Source organism: Aptenodytes forsteri, unplaced genomic scaffold, assembly GCF_000699145.1.
Source record: "Aptenodytes forsteri isolate BGI_AS27 unplaced genomic scaffold, ASM69914v1 Scaffold434, whole genome shotgun sequence".
Lineage (NCBI taxonomy): Eukaryota > Metazoa > Chordata > Aves > Sphenisciformes > Spheniscidae > Aptenodytes > Aptenodytes forsteri.
The window spans coordinates 148,026-164,815 of NW_008795183.1; the positions used below are offsets into that span (position 1 = coordinate 148,026).

At 39.3% G+C, this 16,790-nt stretch overlaps 1 protein-coding gene across 1 annotated transcript in view; it reads left to right on the plus strand.

The window, feature by feature from the left end:
- The window catches only part of FRMPD4 (FERM and PDZ domain containing 4), a 115,243-nt gene that overhangs the window by 44,163 nt on the left and 54,290 nt on the right, over positions 1 to 16,790 (plus strand). The window contains exons 2-3 of the mRNA XM_009278525.1: positions 1,946 to 2,106; positions 4,425 to 4,527. Of these exons, the coding sequence (XP_009276800.1) occupies positions 1,946 to 2,106; positions 4,425 to 4,527 (264 nt within the window). The remainder of the gene's footprint in view (positions 1 to 1,945; positions 2,107 to 4,424; positions 4,528 to 16,790) is intronic.

Sequence of the window (16,790 nt, forward strand, 5' to 3'; positions counted from 1 at the left end):
CCCAGGTCCTTTTCCGCCAGGCAGCTTTCCAGCCGCTCTTCCCCAAGCCTGTAGCGCTGCATGGGGTTGTTGTGGCCGAAGTGCAGGACCCGGCACTTGGCCTTGTTGAACCTCATACAGTTGGCCTTGGCCCATCGATCCAGCCTGTCCAGGTCCCTCTGATAGGGATAGAGAGTTTCTTTGAAGAAAAGCCCGAGAAAAATCCAGTCACAGGAATAAACTCCCACTGAGAGTTTACTGAGATCTTGCTGCTCTTCTGTGTATCAGTAATAGAAGCAGACCACAGAGGGAGTGGAAATTGATGTCATGTCCAAGGTGTACGTGTTGGGGAAAGATCAGAGAAGTTTTTGCACGTCATTGACGCTGAAAACAGATCTCTGAATGACGCCTTTCTCCTTATGGACCGCCTGTCTGGAGTTCTTCAGGGAATTGTATTTGAAGGTGGAAAAGGGACAGGAGGTGAGAGCAGCAATTCTGGTTGCGTGGGACATCCCCTAACTCTCATGTTATAACATGTTTTATGTAAGATTATCAAGGATATGGGAAAATTAGTTGATTTTCATATTGTTAATTATTTATGAGGAGACCAACTTTCAAACTGATGATACTGCCTACTGCTGTAGGGATACCTGCCTCTCTGATGTCCTTTGCGGCGTTCTTAGGTTGGGCACCTGGCCATTACCTTTCTCAGCACAGGAGCGTGTGCCCTCCCTGCAGATGGGGTTGGGACTTGGCTCCCATTGCCTACTGCGTTTATCCACTGAGAGCTGGAGTTAGTTCAGCACCTGCAGATTTACAGTCTCTTGAAGATAAAAAAACAGTTAACTCTTGGCCGGGCAACTCTGAACAAATACCATCTGAGCTCTGTCAAGACTGCAATAACCTGATGCCATGAGCTGTAGTCTGTCTTCATGCTAAGCTGACCAGGTATTGCTTGTTGTCTGCAGCGGTGACTAGGTTTTCTGAAGCATGAGAGTTCAATTAATGGCATTTGGAAGGGTATGACACTGGAGTGGTCTGTTTGTCTGTGTAATCGGCACTGGGAATTGGCAGCTGTGATTCAGCGGGGAGCTCCAGGCATTGGGTGGGAAACACGAAGTGTGTTCCAGTTCAGTCTGCATACAGCATCAGTCACATTTCAGTGTTTATTAATGTTAATTTAGAAGTCTCTATGCTTTTAAACCATGACCTCTTTCATGGATGCGTCATGTTGGATAGCTTTCATCCTTTTTATTTTCTGCTTGAAAAATCAAGATCTTTCTCTCCAGCCATGAGAATTTTTTCTTCTGGGTACAATAAGTAAGCTTCGTCATAACACTGTAGCTGAAAGTAAAGTATTTTAGTAATTGCTGATAAATATATTTTCTTAATATCTTTTTTTTTTGCCCTGAAACAGTTTGGAGTGACTTCGGAGAGTCTACCTGAGTAGTAAATATAGAGCTGTTACCTGTGCCTTAGGTAGTCTGTTTGAGAGGACTCAGCTCAGAAGCTCGCTTAACATTTTAGAAAGCAAAATTTAAATGTGTGTCCTCTCCACTTGTAAAAGACTGGCAGACTTTTATGTTTTACATTATGAACAGGTCACACTATTATTTTTCCCTTCCAAAAAATGAAGGATGAAAAATTCAAGCACAGACGACAAAGGCTTTATTGTTGGGTTATTTTTCTTTCATATATGGGGTATGATTAAATGTATGCTGTCAAAGAGAGACCTCTTTATAGGTTGATACTATTGATTAGTATTTAAGACCTGCCAGCAGCATTATTACTTTATGTATAAGAAAATCTAATAGAAAATTATTAAGTTGATGTTTTCATTCCTATAGTGAGAACATTTCAGGTATTCATCCCATATCGTTGCAGAAATTGCTTGCCTCAAGTAGATACCACAAAATCATGTTTTAATGATTTTTTTCCTTTTTCCATCTTTTATTTTTTTTCACAGTCACATGACACAATCAGCCACATTTGAAGACCCTCGAATAGAGAGCTGCCAAATAACCCCTCCAGCCCCTCGGAAGGTGGAAATGAGGAGGGATCCTGTGCTAGGATTTGGGTTTGTGGCTGGTAGTGAAAAGCCAGTTGTTGTACGCTCAGTAACACCAGGTATGTTTTCCCCACCTGACCCCAACAAAAGCAAACTTGGGCTTAAACTACTGAGATGAAATACAGTTACAAATTTGAGTACTGTTAAAATATTCAGGCAGACAAAGTAATGACAAATACTAGGTAGGATTTTAAGCCTTGTATTACTGAATAGTTTCCCTTCTTCACTCATTTTTGAACGTTATGTAAATGTGTTAACAAAAAGCCAGTTTTAGGTTATTGCTCTGAGCCATTACTATTGTTTGCCTGAAAAAAGTTGACCCACTTCATTCAAGGAAAGAAGTTCTTCTCCCTGTTATGTTTATATTGGTTTGATGTCACCTTCATTGCCATTGAACCAGTGTTTTCAAGAGGTATGTTGAGTTGCGAGATTTCATTCTTTTTATCATCAGCTTCCCACTGAGAAATTAGGTTTCTACCTATAATATTTGGTTCTAACTAAAATATTTGGTTTTGAAAAAGGGGATGTTACTGCTGGCTTTTTTTTTTTTTTTTTTTAATGAATACTTCTGTATAGCTGTGTGGCAAAAAGCCAGGTCAAAATAGATCCCTAAACATCTTACCTGGAGTGAAAATTAGTGAGGTTTGTGGTATTTTTGAACTTATAGGTGACCAGACCTGGGACTGCTCAGTCTCCCAAAGAGTGGGCTCCTGTTCTTTATGCTTAAAAGTTCAGCTGTTACGTAGAATTGCCTTGGAGCCAAGGGCAGGGATTTGACTTTGCTCTTGTTCGATATGTTCTCAGAACCCCCGCAGAGAGCAGAGGAGAGGCAAAATTGACTGTGAAGTTCTGATGTCATTTACCCACATGCGTGCATTGATTATATTTGTATTGCTTTCAGATGAAATGAGCAATCTAACTAATATTTGAACTAGATCCAGACAGTTCTTTTCTCCCAAGTTAGCATTATTAATGTAGTTTTATGTTAACGTTCCGTTTGGAAAAGGTGTTTATTATATTCTGTTCCAAGTGAATAGGAGGACAGATGAGCTCAGGACAACATTCTCCTACATGGATTTGTGTCCATTTATGCTGGATACATAAGTGAAGTAAAGTTTTGAAAGCAAACAGAGGAAAGGAACAGTATTAGCTCAATTGTTAAATGAATTGGTTTTGATACTGAAACATTTTCTTTTGAGACTTTATCTTCATATTGGTAATATTACTGGGTTTTTTATGTATCATCATTGCAGAGTTTAAAGACAGAAGACTAGAGAGGATATATCTTTTCACTTGCAGTTGCGATGTCACACCCTCTTCTGGGCATGTAATTGTGCTGAGAAGCAAAGTATTATGTACATTTTATAAAGCATAAACTCAATATGCATTTCAGCAGTGTCAGAATCCAAAGCACGTAGACCTGTACATGTCTGATTGTCTGCTCAGACTGATGCTAAATATCTGTGTCTAACTGAAAGTGGCAGTGCTTTTGGATGTACGTAAAACTTGTGTTTACCAAGTGGTAGGAATCTAGAGGAAAAGAGACTCAGAGGCTGGAGGTATAGAAACTTACTGTCTTCTGATTGAAGGAAACAGGTTTGTTTTGCCCAGAACAGAAAAGTCAGAGGAGAGACCTGCGAATGACGTTCAAATATGTAAGTGATGTTTCATAGGAAAGAGGATTAAGACGTTCTCCAGTGTTACTTTGCCTGGGACAGGAAACAATGTGTTGCAACAAGGAAGATCTGGTGTAGACACCAGATCTTGCCCAGGGAAGTGGTTGAGTCCCCATCCCCATCCCTGGAGGTATTTAAAAGACGAGTAGATGAGGCACTTAGGGACATGGTTTAGTGGGCATGGTGGTGTTGGGTCGATGGTTGGACTCGATGATCTTAGAGGTCTTTTCCAACCTCAATGATTCTATGATTCTATGACACCTGGGAAAAAGACTTCCTGATCTTAACAGTGGTTAAACAGGATCATTTATTTACAGGAAAAGGGAGTCATCCTCAGGGTGGTCTTACAAGAATATCAGACAAACATTGATCAGGGATGAGTAAGGTATGGTTGATCACACCTTAAAGGGTGAATTAGGCTACCTCTTATGGTCCTTTTGGCCCTCCAGAAAATCAAGCTCTTATTTTTAGGTGGCTAGATGTGGGTTTGGAAATTAACTTGAGGAACTTCAGTAGAAGCTGCTAAACCACTGGCTTTCAAGATTTTCCTGGTGAGGAAGTACTGGTAATGTCAGAAATAGTGTTAGTGTTAAGCACGCTATTAGTTGAAGAAAAAAACACTCATAGTATGTGAACAACAGAGTGTGTCTATGCATTTACAATGGTCTGCTAACCTGTGCTCTTTTTTTTTTTGTCTCCAGGCGGCCCCTCTGAAGGAAAGCTTATACCAGGGGATCAGATCATAATGATTAATGATGAGCCTGTCAGCACCGCTCCAAGGGAGAGAGTCATCGACCTTGTCAGGTAGTTGATGTCCTGTCACTTCAACTATGAACCCAGTGGCTTATTGCCTGTGCAGTCATTTGATAATACAGCAAGTCTTGCCTTCTCATGGCTGAGAAAAGAGAAAATAATGTTATTTTAGTCGTAATGAAGAATGGTGAAGTACTTTAGTATTGAAATGAAGTGTCCTCTTAAATGTCCTCTGGGTAGCTGAAAAAATATAATAAGATATTGGAACAGCTCCAAAATACTTGGGTATCAAAAGAGGAATAGTATTCTCCTGGTATTTATGTTTGGTATGGGTTGTTGAAAAGATAATTCCTGGAACAAGGCAGCTCCAGTCACTGTTGCTCTATTGCTTTTTTTTACATGAAGAAAGTTGAGTCAGGTCTGTCTTACGTGAAGAGGAAAGAAAATGTGGTGGGGTGATTTTTGAGAGCAGATGGGTGCATGTAAATGGGAATATGGTAGAGAAGCTCAAAGAGTGTTTGGATGGATTGCAGGTAGGTGAGTTTGTGTGAAAAGAGCAGGCAGGGCTGTGTAGATAGGAGGCAGAAAACAAGACAAAAAAGTGACTGTGGAGAGTGCAGGAAAGGAGAAATGTCAATATTTGTAATGGGATGTAGAAGGAAAGAAAGGACAGGGACTGACAAATGCTCAGGATGTAGAAAAAGATGTGATGTGGTTCACATAATAAGCTTTGCATTTTGAGTAACAAGAAATGTTAGTGCATTGCATAGAAAAATGACTAGTAATTAAAAAATTAAACATAAAAATTATTATTTTAAATTCCAGTAGCCTGGTTGCCGGACACCAGTTTTGTTTCTGTATTTTCCTTCTCACTGGTGTAAACTCTGAATTGGTGGGTCTAGTTGATTCCTGGGAGATACTCAGGTTTTAACCTGTCCTCAGAACTGGTAGCTGTCACTGTTGTCAGTGTTACCCATGTAATTTTGAAAAGTCACATTTGCTTCCAGAAATTTGGGCAGGAGGTGTCGTGATAGTTGTACTCCTCTTGCAGATCACAATTTGAGCAAATGGGTGCTCATTTGCTGGGGATTCAGCTGTGAAGCGAACTTCCAAAGGAGATATGGAAATGGTATAAAGATGCCAGCAACACTGATGCCTTTATCTGTGTTAGGCGGGTTTGGACAAAATACAACACATTTTCAGATTTAAAAAAAAAAGCGTTAACCTGCAAGTCAACTAACAGAAACACAGCACATTAAGAGGGGACTGACACTCTTGTTTTTTGTGACAAAGAGACCCCATGAACTGCAGGAATTGTCCTGTTCCTAATAAATTTCTGTCCTATGCTCTGCATTGACCATCAGCATAAGCCTCACAAATGGGTCTTAAACTCATTTTTGATGTCTTTGTTTCTTCACAAAGTGATCATATTGCAGTCTTCATTCTTTCCCTGATTCTTTGATATGTAAGTAATCAGAATTAGGATCTCTATCTTATTTCTCTGCTGCCAGCAATATGTAGTAATAACAACAAGGAAAATAGACTGATTAGGCCTGAGACAAACTGAGTTTATTGTGTGGCTGATTCTCTGTCTGCCTTCAAATGAGAAACTGAATAAGCATATCACCCTTCCCAATTATGTTGACTCCATAAGTAGTGTCTTATATTAAATGTTGTTGCATTCCAGGGGAAGCTTCTGGTGACACTTTTCTTACACGGTCATTCTACCTCTGCTCTCAAAATCTATCTGCCGTTGGGATTTTGACAGAGACTCATTCTTTGATGAGACTCAGAATGAAATGTATTAGGATTGTCTATTACAGCATTTGAAATGAAGAGCTTTCTTTTCATGCCAATGGGGACACCTGGAATGATTAGACACCGTCACTGTACAGTCCTGACACCATAGCAGAAGCAATTCTTTACACCAATGAAATAATTAATCCCTTCTGTATAATAGAAGGTTTTCATATGGGTTAGATACATCTGCAACTTTGAAAATGCTTGCTTTCAGTTTTCAATGTGCATGGAAGCAATTTCGAAATCTTGTTTTCCAGCTGGTAGCAGTATATCTGTGGTCAGCAATGAGTATGTTTTAGATGCATAGGTTAGGCAATGGGCATAATCACAAAATCATAGGAGAATTGAGATGGGATTTCTGGAGGTCATGCAGTCTAACCTCTTGCTCAAAGTGAGCTAGTGTCAAAGTTAGATGTGGCTACTCAACACTTGTCAAATCAATTTTTTAATATCTCCAGAGATGGAGATTTCACAACCACATTGGGCAGATGTTTCAGTTCTTAACCAGTGGCCTTTCAAAGACGATAGAGAGCAGCTTTTACAAGACAGAGCCAACTCCCTTGGCAGCCTTAGAAGCACGCCATCTAGGCCCATGGACTTGTGAGTGTCCCTCTTGCCTAAGCAATCCTTAATTCAGTCTTTTTCTACCTCTGTTCCCTAAATTCTGCCACTAACCTCAGGGATGAGGGTGGCAGACCTTGCCACTAAAGACCAAAGCCAAGAAAGCATTCAGTGTCCTTCATTAGGTTGCCCACCCCATTTAGCAGTGAGTTCATATTTCCCTTGGCTTTCACTGCTGATGTAGCTGTAGAGGCCCTTCTTGTTACCTTTCATGTCCTGTACCAGTTTCAGTGCCAGCTGAGCTTTGCAAACTCCATCCCTGCCTGGTCAGGTAGGGCTTCTCTTGTTTCTCCTGAGTAACCTCTCTCCATTTCCATCTCTGGTTGGCTTGGCTTCCATTTTGTGCTGGGTCACGGTCAGGTGTTCCCTGTGGAGCCACACTGGTGTCCTGCTGTGCTTGCCCACTTCCTTGCGGATTGGAGTAGACCGTTCTGGCCTTTGGAGGAGGCTCTCCATGAAGATCACCCAGCTCTACTGGGCTCTGGCCTTTCAGAGCTGCATCCCACAGGACCCTCCCCACCAGTGCCCTGGACAAGCTGAAGTCTGCTCTTTAGCTTGGACTCTTCTTCCTCCTTTCTCTCAGGATCTTACACTGTACCATCTCGTGGTCACTGCAGCACATCAATGAAAAATTGATATTCCAACACTGAATTTTTTCTGTGATTGCATGGTCTCTTGCTGATTAGGTATAACAAAGTATATTTTATATTCATGATGTGAAATTCTGTGGCTATTTTTATGCAGCTTTCCCTCAAAGCTTTTTGTAAAGTGAAGAAACGATTTGTCTTTATAATTGCAGAGTGTGGAAACAATTAATCTACTTTCAGAATACAGACATAAAGATCATAGTATGCCAAACAGAAAAAACCCAAACTACATGAGGAAAAAAAAGGCAGATTTCATAACCAGATGAGCATCATGCTTTAACAAGCTTAGCAAGACTCAAAACTTCCGAGCAAAAGTATACAAAAATGTTAGATGTTAAGTCAACCTTGAATGTTAAACAGAGTTTTTAGTGTAATGCAATATTTAATTGTTTTCCAAGAAAACATTGTCAGGACATTTACTTATGAGAAGAGTTATGCTATTGAAGGAAAAGAAAATGGAAAAGAGAATTTCAGCTACGGTCTATCTTAAATCCAAAAAATAAAAAAAGGTTCAGAATGTCCACTGAGAAGGGTATCTGAAAAATGTCAATTAAATCTTTTTTCATTAGGAAAAAGCATGTCCCTAAGCAAGAAATTTGCTTTATTTCTAAGTTTTCCACAAATAGGTCAGAGCAGTTTTTTTCAGATCATTTGTTTTTCTTCAGCCCTTTTCCTATCAACTCCAAATTCATTGTGTACTTTTTACTCCTACAGGGTTAGAAATAGTTAGACCAGTCTTTTAAGAAAGTCTCTTTTTTGTAATGGTTTTACTACAGGAAAATGCAAGAAGATAAAGGGAGCACGTAATACAGAAATTTTCACATTGTCTCTTTATTACATTTTAATATTTTAATTATATGTGTGCTTTCTAAACATTCATTACTGAAAATAAGCTTCCTTAGGTAGAAAACTGTATTAAAGCCACCTCTGCTGACTCCAGGGGGTACTGAGCAGGAACCTAGTGAAAGATTTTGGTTTGTTTTTTAAGAATTGAGGGACACTGTTGTATCCTAGGTGGTCTCAGGTCTGGAGATTATCGGGGTTATTAATTATAAATATCCCCTGGAGGTCATTCTCATCCATCTAATTCCTTTGGCTCTGCTTTACTGGCAACATTTAATTAGTGTTCAAGTTGTCCTTTGAAGGCCAAGGTTGCAGAAATATGAATACAGTATGGTTTACAGACAAAGTACATAAGGACTCATTATTTCTGGGTAATGTTCAATGGCTTTTGCACTATATTATGTTCTCCTGAGCTATTTTCAAGCACAAACCCAGAAGTCATGTTTACGGTTTCCCTTACAAAGAGAGGTCACCTTTATGAGCGTCACTTATGGCTGCAGTCTAGATGTGTTCCATTCAAGACAGAAAGTTATTGAAGTTGGAAAAAGAGGAAGAAACAAGCCCGGTTTTCTAAATGTGTGGTTACAGTCCAGGCAAGGACCAAGCGAACAGAATACTAAAGAAAGAGGATGTATTTGAAGTGTAGTCGGTTCAAAATTGTAGCAGGAGCTACTTATCTTGGTTTTCTTTTACTGCTGATACAGTTTCCGTGACTTAAAGCTTTTCACACATACTTAACAATAAGTACTTTGAGTCATTGCACAATGTAGCAATTTTTTGCATATTTGAAGGTGAGCAACAATGCAAAACTAAGATATTAGAAGGTGTATTAATGTACTGTATCAATTAATTGGTTGCATGTATTTCATTATCATTGGTTAATGTTAAATTTGTATCTTTTTAATAGTCAGTTTAACCAACCAAGCCTTCTTTTAAAACACTTGAAGAAATATATCTAACAAATAATTTGCCTTATAATATGTTTATAGGTAATTTCTAGAACATGAATGACTTGATTATGTTAGATTGTACTGAGTATGCATTAGTCTACAAGGATCCCAACATATGTAAAATGTCTTTTTTTTTTCTAGCAAGATATTTTACTGAAATTTTAAGTGACACACAGATGTACTGCTTACCCCATAAAGCAAACTCTGAGTAGTTTGGTAGTGGTATTTTGTTCATACTTCAATTAAAACAGTTTTCCAGGCAGCCTGTGAGGAGAGGCAGGCCCCTGAAGAGGGTGATCCATCCGGGATACTTGTTTTGGAATAAACTACCCTGTTGCAGAAAGCTTTATTTATGCATTGACTAAAGATGGAGCACAGAAAACTATCTTAGAATAGAAACCTGACTTCTAGGTTGCTAAATTAGGCTAGATTAGTCCGTTCCTTGAAACTGTAACAGCCGTAAATTAGTATTTGACGTCCTGTGGAATTCCACTAAAAGACTTTAATTGCAAAGCGAGAACTGAAAAAGGTGAAATTCATTAAGGGCTTTTCTTTCTTGTTGGCTCTATTTTCTGTTTAAGAGAAATGACTCAAAAACCTTTCTGAAATAACTCTTGCTTTGGCAAGTTAATGTCACGGCAAGTTTTCATCAAGAGGATCTGGAGGATTCTTTCAATCCTGCAGTAGAATTTCTGTTTTAATTTTGTAGACTGGAGGGAAGGAACCCTCCAGGATTTCAGGCTGCATGTTGCATTTTAAATGCTAACATGAATTTAATCAATACTGACCCTTCTCACCATCGTCATGGAGTGGATGAGGATGCTGTCACTGCTGTTTGACTCCGTGTGTGTCAGGGGACTGGTTTGCCTTCTCTGCATCATCATAGCTAAACACAGGTGCAAAAGGGAGCTCAGTGGCAGTGCCTGTCATCATCGTCTTCTCACAGCAGCTGAAAATACCACTTTTCAAATGTAATTTCTGTCTCTAGGCTTAGACTGTTTCATTTATTGGATCAAGCAATTTTGGTGGACTTAATATTAAAGACATTCTTTCTTCATCAACATCGTAGAGAAAAAAAGCATATTAAGCTGTTAGCTATGATACTGCTTAGCAGCTGAAGATCTTGAAACCTGCTTTTCCTGAAAAACCGGTCATGTGGACCTTTTAATCTGAAAGTACTCTGTTATACTCCCAGTTTGGTATATAAATCCAGAGGCTATACCCATTTTATTTCAGGCCTTGATCTATGAACTGCTAGTGTTTTGGTTTTTGTGTACATAATGCTGAACAGAGGGACAAAATGCTGGACCAAATTATCTGTAGGAGTTTTACAAGTGACATCAATGGGGATAAGCTTTCTGCCAGGGCATTTAATTAACTACTTCTAATTAGCTGGCCCAAGCATGGAGCTGGGAGTCAGGATATGAGAACTCGGTTCCTGTCTGACTTGAGGGGTGTTGTTAGATGTATATCTTCTACCTTTTGAGGTGTTTCTGGAACATAATACAGAGATAAGTACTTTAAATCAGCTGCTGCAATCTAACTGTAAGAGCACAGATTTAGTATTCTCTACCGTTTTTCTTGGCTGCCGTGGTGGGGTGCTTCTGGTACTTGAGCTAATATATTGAGAGCTAATTCAGATCTGTCTAGATTGTAACTATTAATCTGTAATATGGTTTCAGAAATGCTTGCCCACCTTTTCAAAGGCTTGTAAGTGTTAAGCTGAGTTGAAAGCTGTATAGAGATATTACTTGTTATTGTTAAAATCAATACCAACTATGGAAATTGTTCTCTTTTAAATCCATTATACCTGTGAAAGCATGCAGTCTCATATCCTTACTCTGTTCTTAGCAGAAAGTTGGCTGACATGCTTTAGACAGGTTTGGGCTCAATAATTCAAATGTTTGGAATGCTGAGAATTTATAAGTTTCTTTTCATGTTCACCATGGTGCATGCCCCCTGGAGTTAGCAAGTCTAGGGTCTTTTTGAAATTCCAAGGCTTGATGTGTCATCCAGTTGAAGTGTTGTGTCATCATCTTACTCTCTTATCCTCTAGAAAGAGGAGTCAGCCGTGATGAATTTCAGGTCAGCTGTTCTATAACAAGTTGCTTTATGGTAACTGAATGCAAGGGTATGGACAGAGATGTGGAACAGCTGTGCCCAAAACACAAGCAACTGTACAAAATGCCTTCTTCAGATGTGAACCAGCAAATGTTGCTCTCATTAGCTTGTTCTGACAAGCAGGCTTACTGCTTCTCATACAACTAAACAAAAGCATTGGCTTGTCTGCATGGAGGATTTACTTGGAAGCCAGATGCACTGATGTGAATGTTTCAAAGTAATTGTTTCCATGTAAAGTCATACAAATGAACACCCAGCTTTGAGTTTATTATGAATTAACCCTTCCACGTGGTGGATTTCCTCTATATTGCATGCTCTGCAATAGATGTTTATCCATGTTTATCCTTCTTTGTGCTGTCACTGCAAGCCCAGTGCATCAAAGGATTACTTCCTGTTGGGATATGTAGCAGGAGGTACCTAAAAATCTCATGTCCTTTGTTTGGGACAGGGTGGGTTAGAGAGGAGGTGTCAAACTACAGAAATCTCATGGTTTCTCTTTCCCAGCCCCATTAGCTGACTCTTTTGGGATGACATTTCCAAATCATAAAAGATTATGTTGGGTAAGCCAGCCCTCCACATCGTGCTGTTGATACTTGAATATTCTGTGGCTTGTGTGGATGCCTTGAGGACATTACTGCAGGACAGCTACACTTACACAAGACAAGCACTGTGATATGGAGCAGTTTAATCAGCAGAAAGCAGAAAACAAGGAGGAAGACAAGACAGAGACAGCTTCAGGAGCTTGCTTGGGAAGTGCCAGTTTGTGCAGAACGGTTTCTGGGATTGGAGGAGCAGTATGGGCTGACAGGAGAGGATTGTACTGTACATCTGGGGCTGCCAGCAAGGAGTGACTGTGAAGTATGCAGATGACAGAGATGCCTTCACCACCGCATGCACAGACATCTCAGAGCAACTCTGCCCTTCCAGAAGTGTGTGGCTGTCCTCACTGGGAAGTTTACAAGTCCCTCATCCTGCCAGTCAGTTGCTGACTGATTCAGCACGTACACATCAGCTAATGAAGCTATTGTAATGGAAAACATAGCCATTTTTTAAAAGATATGATAGTTGCCTGGTGTAAGGCCTGTGATGCTTTGCGAAGGCATGTGTTACGCACAATGTGGACAGTGGTGGCATCAGCATTCCCTTTTATCCTGAGACACTGCTGGACATTTGGATCATAGAAATTAACTGCTTTTATCTGCTGCCTAAATAGCTTCAGAATGACAGAAAAATACTTCTTTAAAAGACTGAAAGGTAGATGGCAGTATCAAGCGAAAGGCTTGTGGTTACTATGAATTATACCCAAATGCTGTATTTTGATAGAAAGACAGCAAAGGTGATGTCAAGAGCTGGGAGGCAAACATATTTTTATGGTTTTGTAAGTTGACCCTTGGAGGGTTGTGTCTGCTACAGGCGCCTTGTATGGAAGGGAAAGAAAGGCAGAAAGATTTTAATCTCCTGCTTTTAAGGAATGCTGTTTTGGGGGTGGCAGTTTTATATGCGCCAGTGCTCATAGGAAATGTAAAAGGTAATTTGAACTGTTGAGAGAGGATGGTGAAAAGACTGTGGTCAATTTGCAATGTCTGGTATAGTTTCATGAATTTGAAATACCTTTAGTCTTTAGCTCTTAGTTCTGTAGAAGCTCCTGGCAGTGTCTGTGTTTGAAGGGTTTTGTGCATTTTACAAAAACTCATCTGTTTGTCAAATTGGAGAAGATAAAGCTAGCATAACTGCTAGTGTGGTGGCTATGTATGTCTTTTTTATAGCACAGTGAGAATGGAGGGGGGGGAGAAGCAAAAATGAGTAGCTTTTAAAAGAATCTTGAACCATGTAATTGGAAAATATGAATAAATGGAGGTCTTAAGACCTTCTCCTTGGGGCTGCTTAGATGCTATGGGCAGCTGGCATGCTGAATGGTGCTGTAATCCTGTGTTTGCAGTTAAGGGAGCACTTTTATTCCCTGTCAAGGTGGAAGCAGCACTCCCTGGGGTGGGAAGGAGCTAAGGAGAGTGACTGGGAAATGGGTAAAACCCTACTCAGAGCAAAGTGTTATGGAGAGGTCTTGGTAGTTCATGGTCCATTGGTATAATGGTGTAATTTTAATGAATTGTGTAATGGAAAGCTGATTCAGGAGTGCCTGAAGATGGCAAGACCTTTCTCTGGCTCTTTGGTGTGCTGATTCTGTGTCTTTCTGGCTTCCTCACTCTCAGAGTTAGTTTTTAGTATCATAATCCTATTTACTTCCCAGACTACGTTTAATCTATTAAGTAAAACAAAATGAAGAATGGTGCCTCCTGAAGCTGTGTGTGCCCATAAGGTGGCTGTCCCTCATAACATTAGGTTCCAGTTACAATGGCTATCTTTACGCTTCCATTTCATATCCCTGCTCTGACAGCAATGTTGCCTTTCAGTTGGCCAAAGGCATGTGGGGGTGACAGTGCTTGACACCAGTAACTTGTGGTTTGTCTGTGGAGCTGGAAAATCACGAGAATAGTAGAGATGAGAAGTACCTGGCTGAACACTAGTCTGATAAAACTCTCTCAATCCAAACTTCTTTTTGATTCAGAGATGTCTAGACTTAATTGTGTTGTAAGAAAATTGGATCTTGCTCTCGGTGCAGTTGACTCTAAATTTTTATGACTCTTTGTGTTGACAAGGCCTAATTTTTTGGGCGAAGCTTTTTCAAAAATATTGAGAAATAAGATCAAAAGGCTTACGATTGTCATTAGCAAGTCCTTTCTCTTTCCTGCTTCCCTCCAATAAGAATAATTTGAGTCATAGTGGAAGGTCAAAGGACAAAAACAGTTTCTCATTAAACAAAGGATCTGAGACAAAAACTAGTAGAAAATAAAAATGGCTAAAAATAAATTCACCTTTAAAAATATTGAATGCTTCAAAAGGCAGCTTAACGCGGTAGATTTCTGTGGGATTTATTAGTCAACTCTTCCTGGTTTGATTTCTGATGTGACAATTGATCATCTGTAATTTATTACAAGAAACATATGAAAAATAGTGTCAGAGAAGCATTTTAGCTTCCGCTTTAGCTTTTTTTAGGCTTTTTTCCAAAGATACTGTTCTCTGTTTGACTTTTTGCTTGACTTTAAACATCCAAGTCTTCACAGACCTCCTGGAAGCAGCAACAGTAATAGAGGAAAGATGAATCGTGTGTATTTCACAGCAGGCATCTTCCAAAGGATGTTGGTCTTAGTCTTACTTTGTCTTCATCTGAGAAGCCAAGAGAAACTGGTTCTGAGAAACCAAGAAGTAAGAAATATCAAAATAGAGACGGCAAATACCAAAACAGAGACTGCAGAGATAAACCAGATTGCCATCAACCTCTGCTACTTCAAAGGCATATTTCTTACACAGTATGTGCTGAAATGTTAATTGTTCTGTTAGCCTTATTCCTCTTCATGCAGATCAAAGCTTAATGTATTTTACTTACTGTACAAGGGAAAATCCGTGCAGTCCACTGTCTATATTGTTAAATAAAGTAATCCAGCTTGGTTGGAGGTTTAGTTAAAACCAAATTTGTTCAGCTTGTGAATCAAACAAGACTCCAGGAGAGGCAAAGGTCTTGTCATCTTATATCACAGAACTTACCCATTTTATGATGATCACTTCAGCTTTTCAGCAGGTCTGTTACTAGAAAGCAATACACAAAAAGGCAGTTCTTCTTCTAGAGAAGAAAATCGGTTGCTATAGCAGTTTAAAATCCTTGAGGTCATCTGTATTTCATAAAAACTGTAGGTGTCATGAGGTTTAATCGTTGCACTGAAATCTTTGTTCCATACATTGTCTTTCTGCTCAATATTCTTTTCTATGCGTCATTACAGTGTGCCTGAGACTTAAAAGGAAAATATGATCTGCCTAAGAGTTTATCAAGAATAATAGCAACAACTCTCTATTTTGGAAGACAACAAAAAATTAAAACTATTCATTAATTGACTTTGCAGTCCAGTTTCTTTTTAATTCTTTATCTTGTGTCATTCTTCTTAGTGCTCAATTTTACATGGAAATTTTACTTCTGTGACCAGAAATACCCTTTTGTTCTGCATTTTATCTGAAATTCTGTTTGTGTTCAAAGCCTTTAATTAAATATTAGAACAAATGTGTTAGTAAAGAAACCGCTTTTTTCTCCTTAAAGAGTATTGAAACAATTTCTTAGTGTTCTACACCAATTACAGTCATGTTACAGTGTCCAGCAGGCTTGTTGAGTTCATTAATAATTCATACAAATTGCCATGGGTTTAAGGAAGGAACTATACCACATATTGACATATGGGAATGAAAGAAAACTCAACACACTCTTTTGCAACCATTTCTTTGTTGGAGAAAGAGGAGATTGTATTATTTATGCTCTGAGGTACATAGACTGAGGGTACAGTTTGTTAATGTAAGTCTTAGGGCTGTTTATTAGACAACATATCATAAGCATGCAGTATGTCTTCTGCATTTGTATGTATGCATTTGCATATGTTTGTATGTATGTGCAGAGAGCGAGAGAGGAATGTGACTCATAAAGCTTTATTATTTGGGATTTGGGATGTGTCCATTACTTAGAAACGAGAACCTGAGGTTCTGCAGCTCATTTAAACCAAAACCTTATAAGGACATTATATATGGTTTGTACAGCCGATCTGTTACAAGGAGAGTTGTGTTAGAAAGTTTTAAAATATTTATTTGAAATATTTCCTGTATCTCTACCTAAAAGTGACAAATAAAAAGCGCCAATTTTGACATCATTGTGATTCTCTCCAGTATTGGAAACTCACGTCTAATTTCTGTTTTACTAGGAAAATACATGTTAAAGTAGAGAATGATGTGAACATAGGGGTTTTTTTATAACCCTTATCATTTCATGTGTATTACTAGTTTTTATGGGGTTTTTTTTAGAATATTAGTGTTCATAGCATATACAGGTTAGCTATGGCTATATATGTATATGCTGCATACATTTTTCTAAAGATACCTAAACCAGTTAGTTTAATCCCTTTGGGGATTGCCTCACACACAGGAGAGGCTGTGGGTGTCAAGAGGCTTTTGTAAGTCAGGCAGCAACAGCTGGAGCTACAGCTCCTGTGAGACGCTGAGGAGTTCAGGAGGGCAGAGCTGGAGGTCAGTGTGATCCAAGGCAAAAGTGGTACTTCAGGCTGACTAACTAAGCATGTCAGTATTTTATAATAGAATCATAGAATAGTTTGGGTTGGAAGGGACCTCTAAAGGTCATCTAGTCCAACCCCCCTGCAATGAGCAGGGACATCTTCAACTCGATCAGGTTGCTCAGAGCCCCGTCCAACCTGACCTTGAACGTTTCCAGGGATGGGGCATC